We start from the raw sequence: 6,985 nt of genomic DNA, 5'->3' as shown, positions 1-6,985 counted from the left end.
AGAATGTTTCCCCTGGCTGGGGAATTTAGAACCGTTTCAGGATAAGGGCCATTTAGGGCTGAGATGAGAAGAAATTTCTTCACTCAAAGGGTTGTGAATCTTTGTAATTCTGTATCCCAGAGGACTTTAGATGGTCAGTCTTACATCGAGTATATTCAAGACAAAGAATTTTGGGTACTCAGAGAATCAAGTGATATGGGGATACTGCAGGAAAATGGAATTGAGATAGAAGGTCAGCCATGAATCCGGCCAGCCAATCAGGGAACCAGCTCAAAGGGTCAAATAGCCTACTCCTGCTCCTATTCTTACATTTCCAGATGACCTTATAGAATCATAGTATAATGTAGCACAGAAGGAGGCAATTCATCCCATCATGTCTGTGTCTGCTATTTGAAAGAGCTATCCAATTTATCCTCCTCTGCTCTTTCCCTATAGCTCTGCAAAATTTTCCATTGCAAGTATTTATCCAATCTTCTCTTGAAAGTTACTATTGAATCTTCTTCCACCATCCTTTCAGGCAGCACATTCTGGATCTTAACAACTCACCATGTGATGGAATATTTCCTCATGTTGCCTCTAGGTTCTTTTGCCAATCACCTGTGTCCTCAGGTTTAACTCTGCAAAGTGACCTTCATGCCAGTAGAAACAGTTATCTCCTTATTTAATACCTCTATCAAATCTCCTCTTAACCAGCTCTGCTCTAAGGAGAACAATCCCAGTTTCTCTAGTCTCTCCATATAACTGAAATCCCTCATTCTAATAAATCTCCTCTACCCTCTCCAAGGCCCTTAAGTCTGCTTGCACACTGCATTTAAGTAGAACATTCAGCTCATATTGGGAGCAAAATAAGCATTTCTAATTCCCCTCCCCCACAATGCAATTAAAGTTGATTGTGTAAACCCATTCTGTTTGAGCATGGAGTGGGGTAGGGAGAGGGGAAGAGCTGTGGAACCTGTTCCTCCACTGATCTATCCAGTCACCATCGGATGTTTCAGTCTGTGCTGAAGGCTGTCTTTCAGATATTAGTAAGTCCAGAACTTTAAAAAATCTGAATTCTATATATTCTTTTGAATTAACCTTCTTTAACAGTATGGATATATTCCACAGATATAAACAATTAGTTTTTTTTATTCGTTAATGGGATATGGGCGTCATGGCTAGATAGCATTTATTGCCCATCCCTATTTCCCTTGCTCAGAGGGCATTTAAGAGTCAAGCATGTTACTGTGGGTCTGGAGTCACATGTAGGCCAGACCAGGTGAGGACAGCAGATTTCCTTCCCTAAAGAGCATAGGTGAACCAGATGGCAATGTGGGCATTAAGGGAAGGTTTAACTCTGCAAAGTGAGCTCCTCAATAGGTATGGTGTGCTAATGAACCCAATCCTCTCCCCAGCCAAATTTGCTCCCTGGTCTGTAACATAGTTTGGGTCAACTGTTGAGACACTCAAATTGGCCACAGTCGGAGTGGGAGATAATAGGGGGGGTGGGGTCAAAAGAAAATGGGCCCAGGGTTACTGTTTCTGATCACTGCCTGCTTCAACTGAGAGCAGAATTGGACTCAGCTGTGACACTTTTTTCAATTTCCTAGCACTCAGTGACTGGGTCACATGTGTTAAGTCACTGAGTGAACTAAGTACCAATGACCTACATCTTTTTTGGAGGGGAAAGGAGAAAAATTTGGATTTGGGAGGGTAGGAGGTTAACTTCACACAGCAAGGATGTAACTGATATAGAAGCAAAATACTGCGGATGCTGGAAATCTGAAATAAAAGCGGAAAATGCTGGAAAAACTCAGCAGGTCTGGCAGCATGTGTGGAGAGAGAACCAGAGTTACCATTTCGAGTCCATATGGCTCTTCAGAGCTAAAGTAGAAATGTGATGTAATGGATTTTAAACTGTTTGAGTGGGTGGAGTAGGTGGAACAAGATAGGTCAGGGGCAGGTGACAGCTAAAGAGAGATTGACAAAGATGTCATGGACACAAGACAGAGGGACTATTAATGATAGTGGTAAAGAGTAAAGAAGGTGCTGATAGTGGCATAAAGGTAAAATAACAGAAGGTGTTCATAGCAGAACAGTGGTGTAAGGATGTAACTGAATTGTCCAGTTCAGTATATAAGGTCTCATGGTAACTTACAGATTTGTGAAGATGCTTTACTCTCCCAAAAGCAATTTTTGATAATGAGGAGTGGTGTAAATTATTTGTTTGGAAAAATACTGAATTTTGATCAGATGAGCTATATAATTGGGCCATAGGTTTCCTTACAACCCATTCTGGAAAATGAGTGATAGTTGTTTCGGATTTACTGAATTACCATCACCAGACTGTTCAATGTGTTGGTTTAAATTAAGTTCAGAGCTTCCCTGATCCTTGCTCTCAAATTACTGAACTCCCCCCCCACCCTTTTCTGATAAAGACAAGCAGATCCTCCACTCAAGGGGGAGTTTGTGTCCGATATCCACTTCTGCCTGGCAGCCTGTGCAGTGACGTGCAAGGCTGAGGGTCAATGGGGATGATAGGTGCAATGGGTACTGGTCTGTCCGGTACGCTCGCTGCTGCAACTCATGTATCGCTGTTTGTTTTTTAAAAGTGCTGTCTTAGCAAATAGCCTTCGTATGATGAATACTGCTTGGATTTATGAGGTGTTGTAAATGTTCTTTGGTATATTATATAAAAAAATAAAGAATGGCAGCCCAGGCTGACAATGGCTTTTAATCTACTGATCTTTGGAGGTAGAGGAGTGTTGGTCTCCTTCTGCCCAACTCCATCCTCTGTTGCCACAAAGCATTGTCCCAGGAGCCAGCCGGCTCCTGAGTCTGAGCAAGGTTAGGTAGAATTTACAGTATAGAAACAGGCCATTTGGCCCATCTGCTCCATGTTCACATTCCACACAAGCCTGCTCCCACTTACCCCATCTCATCCTAGCAGCCAATCTTTATATTAATTTCTCCCTTCTGTGTTTTTTCCAGCTTGCCCCTAAATGTTGCTGTAATTACAGTGAAGGCATTGATACAATCATTGTGTGGTGGGAATGGAGCTGGCTGGGTGCAGCGTCAATTGACTGTGTGCACCTCCTATCTGGAATCCAAAAGTGACCCGGTTTAGTTCTGCCTCTGGTGACATGGTTGCTGCAAAAATATTCTTTATGTTGCATAAAGGTGACATCGTAGTTTTTTAATTCATTCATGGGATGTGGGTGTCGCTGGCTAGGCCAGCATTTATTGCCCATCCCTAATTGCCCTTGAGAAGGTGGTGGTGAGCCGCCTTCTTGAACCGCTGCAGTTCATGTGCTGTAGGTACATCCACAGTGCTGTTAGGAAAGGAGTTTCAGGATTTTGACCAGTTTGCCATGACCTCATCGGAGCCACATTGCAATCTTGCACGTCGATTACCTTGTACTGAACCACACACACCAGCCAGTGTTATTCTGAGTCTCACTCATACCACTCAGTGTGGAACAGTGAAGGACCGCGGCTGGTTGTTTTCCCCTGTCCTGGAAGTGAGATCCATTGTTGTGTCCCCTTCACTATACCATCTGAGATCCCACTAACTCAACACTTAGAAGAGATTGAAGCTAAAAGCTTGTGCTATGTGTATCCTACTGTTACATTGAGAAATTCTATTGCATTATGTTTGTAGGACAACATCCTTTGATGTTGAAGACAATGTTGGAATCTTTTAAGATAATGTTGATTGTCTTACATTACTCATTGTTATAGCAATGAGGAATCAGGATAGAGACTTGAAACCAGAATCTTCAAGTTTATCACCTGGTATTGTGAATTTGTTGAATTTTTTAACTTAAATGTAGTTTTCTCTAAAATTTTCTACACTAAATATTTTTGATAAGAACATGTAATATATATGTACATGTCTGTGTACAGATACAACTCTAATATGCGCACATGTGTATACTTACAGTGTACAGGCACACCATATAAACGTAGTATACACTAACACAGACACATCCACATACACACAAATTTTATATATACAATAAAATAAAAGCAAAATACTGTGGATTCTGGAAATCTGAAATGAAAACAGAAAATGTCCAAAAAACTCATTAGGTCTGGCAGTATTTGTGGAGAGAGAAACAGAATTAACATTTCGAGTCCAAATGACTCTTCTTCAGAACTGAAGAGAGGTAGAAATGTGATTGGTTTTATGTTGTTGAAAAAAGGCAGTGGAGAAGCGGAGCAAAATTTAAGATCAGGGACAGGTTGGGAGCCAGGAGAGATTAAATGACATGTTATGGAACATGAAAGAAAGGGAGTGGTAATTATAGTATTAAAGACAAAAGCTTTGGTCCAGAGTAGGTGTTAATATCAGAATAAAGGTCAGCACTGTCTGAAAGCAAAATAGCAGTATGTGTTAATAGCAGAAAAGGGTCAGTGATGTTTGAAAGCAAAACGTGAGAACAAGATCCAGACTGGCACTTAGATGGGGAAAAATCAAAATGGAGGACAGAGTTCATAGCCTGAAGTTGCTGAACTCAATGTGGAGCCCAGAAGGCTGTAAAGTGTCTAATCGGAAGAAGAGTTGTTCCTTCAGTTTGCATTGGGCTACACTGGATCATTGTAGCAGACCAAGGACAGAAATGTGAACATGAGAGCAAGATGGTGAATTGAAATGACAAGCAGCAGGAAGGTCACAGACTGAGCGAAGGTGTTGTGTAAAGTGGTCACCCAGTCTGCGTTTAATCTCCCCAGTATAGAGGGGACCACATTGAGCGGCGAGTACAGTGGATTAAGTTGAACAAAGTGCAAGTAAATCGCTGCTTCACCTGGAAGGAGTGTTTGGGGCCTCGGATGGTGAAGAGAGAGGAGGTAAATGGGCAGGTGTTACACTTGCAATTGCATGAGAAGGTACCGTGGGAAGGTGCTGATGGTGATATAGGAGTGGACCAGGGTGTTACAGAGGGACCGATCCCTTCGGAATGCTGACAGTGGACTGGAGGGGAAGATGTGTTTGGTGGTGGCATTATGCTAGAGTTGATGGAAGTATACATGCTATCTTTGTTTTTCTTATATCACCTCAGTTGCTGCATACAAGGAAGTTTTGAGGGAGGGTGAGTTTTTTGTGACAGATATTGAAGACTGAGAAAGTTGGATAAGGAGATAAAACCACTTCATCTTAGTTGCTGTGACTCAGTGATACAAGAATATTGACAATGCTGCATTTATTGCCCACTCCTCATTTCCCTTAGGGGTGGTAATGAATAATTTTCAGAAATGAATGGTTTGCTAGATCAATTAAAGAAGCATTAAGACTTGATCATGTGTCACGTGTAGAGTTCTGATGAAAAGTTGTTGACCTGGGGCTTAACTCTGTTTCTTTCTACATAGTTGCTGCCAGACCTGCTGAGTATTCCCAACATTTCCTGTTTTTATTTTAGATTTAGCTATTGTTGTAGAGTTTTGTGCCTGTTTACTGGATTTTTAATGATTGTATACTTGGACTTTCAAATCTCCGCTTTTCTATAGTTCTTGTTTTCCTAACACAAATCCCTTTTAGGGTTAAGTACCCACTTTTCAAAATAATTACATTCCTTTTATTATTTTCTGCTTATCAAGATATGAATGCCTAAATTTTCCACTTGTCACCACGGGTTTAAAACTAGCAGGGCAGATGAGCCATCCATTAAACAAACTGTCTGATGTTCATTTCCATTGATTTGTACTGCGGGTATTAAGAGATATGGAGTCAAGGCAGGTAGCTGGAGTTCAGAAACAGATTAGCCATGAGTTTGTTGAATGGCAAGATAGGTTTGAGAGGCTGAATGGCTTCCTCCTGTTCCTAGCCTTCAGAATTTTCAAAAAGGAAGAATCAAGTGACACAAAAACATTTGAGCTCTGGTCTGACTAGAGTATACTGGGAGTGGAATTAAATACAGCAAACAAAGGATTATTTATAATTTGTATTTATAAATTGTCCTCATGTTTACAAGGGCAGGACTTAAAAATTAACAGCAATATCACTTATTAATAAAAACAAAGAAGTTAGTTACACTGAGATCTGATTCTAGACTTTATCACATCAACAAAGATGAGCTGAGAAGGAGAGTTATTCCTGACATATTTCACTCATTCTTTGGTGCTGCAACTTCTTCCTTTGTTTCTCCTTTTTCTGTTTCAGCGTCTTCTGTTGCCTCTCCTTTTTCCGTCATCTCTTCCTCTGTCTCTCCTTTTTCCGTTTCAATGTTGTCTGCTGTCTCTCCATTTTCCGTCACTTCTTCCTCTGTCTCTCTTTTTTCTGTCACCTCTTCCGCTGTTTCTCCTTTTTCTGTTTCAATGTCATCCGCTGTCTCTCCTTTTTCAATCACTTCTGCTGTTGTCTCTCCTTTTTCAATCACAACTTCTTCTGTTATGAATTCTTTGTCATCACTTTGAGTCTTTGTCTCTACGGAGAAAAGTTTGAGATATAAAAGCTGCAATATGAAAATTTTAGGAGCAGGAAGGGGCTTGTTTCTTAGTTGTCTTTTTCATTATTATATTCCCTCTCTTTTTCTTGGTCAGCGCACTGACCACTGTTTCATCTAACAAATATCCTTGCTTTCTTGATCCCTCTCTCCTATGTTAACAGTTTTACACTTGCCAACATTGAACTATATCCACCATCAACTTGCCCTGCTATCTAAAAGTCACATATGCACAAATATACCTACTATTACCATTAATTCATGGAAAAACTCACATTCACCAATCAAACATTAACTACTGACAGGTTTTCACTGGTTGAATGGTTAGGGGATACATAAGTTTTATATCTTGTCACAACACACTAGGAAATGTTTGTGTGTGAAACGTCATCCTTCACTAGACTTAATTATGTAGAATAATAATGTTTCAACTTAGAGTGTAATTTATGCAGAAATAAATCATATGTAATGTACATGTTGCCATTTTAAAGAGCTTAGTACTCAAGACTCACTTTGTTAAAGTCCATGGTCTATTCTATTGAAAGTTTCAGTCATATAATTGC

At 40.4% G+C, this 6,985-nt stretch overlaps 1 protein-coding gene across 15 annotated transcripts in view; it reads right to left on the bottom strand.

Annotated features, from left to right (window-relative positions):
• Positions 1–5,908: 5,908 nt before the first annotated feature.
• Positions 5,909–6,985, bottom strand: part of odad4 (outer dynein arm docking complex subunit 4) — an 85,855-nt gene continuing 84,778 nt past the window's right edge. For all 15 annotated transcript variants that reach the window (XM_041173831.1, XM_041173821.1, XM_041173825.1 and 12 more), the window contains one exon: positions 5,909–6,403. In XM_041173831.1, the coding sequence (XP_041029765.1) occupies positions 6,084–6,403 (320 nt within the window). In that variant the 3' untranslated portion in view covers positions 5,909–6,083. The remainder of the gene's footprint in view (positions 6,404–6,985) is intronic.

Source organism: Carcharodon carcharias, chromosome 23 (assembly GCF_017639515.1).
Source record: "Carcharodon carcharias isolate sCarCar2 chromosome 23, sCarCar2.pri, whole genome shotgun sequence".
In the NCBI taxonomy this organism is placed as follows: domain Eukaryota; kingdom Metazoa; phylum Chordata; class Chondrichthyes; order Lamniformes; family Lamnidae; genus Carcharodon; species Carcharodon carcharias.
Note: the sequence above shows the minus strand (reverse complement) of the source record. Positions and strands in the feature narration are given on the sequence as shown.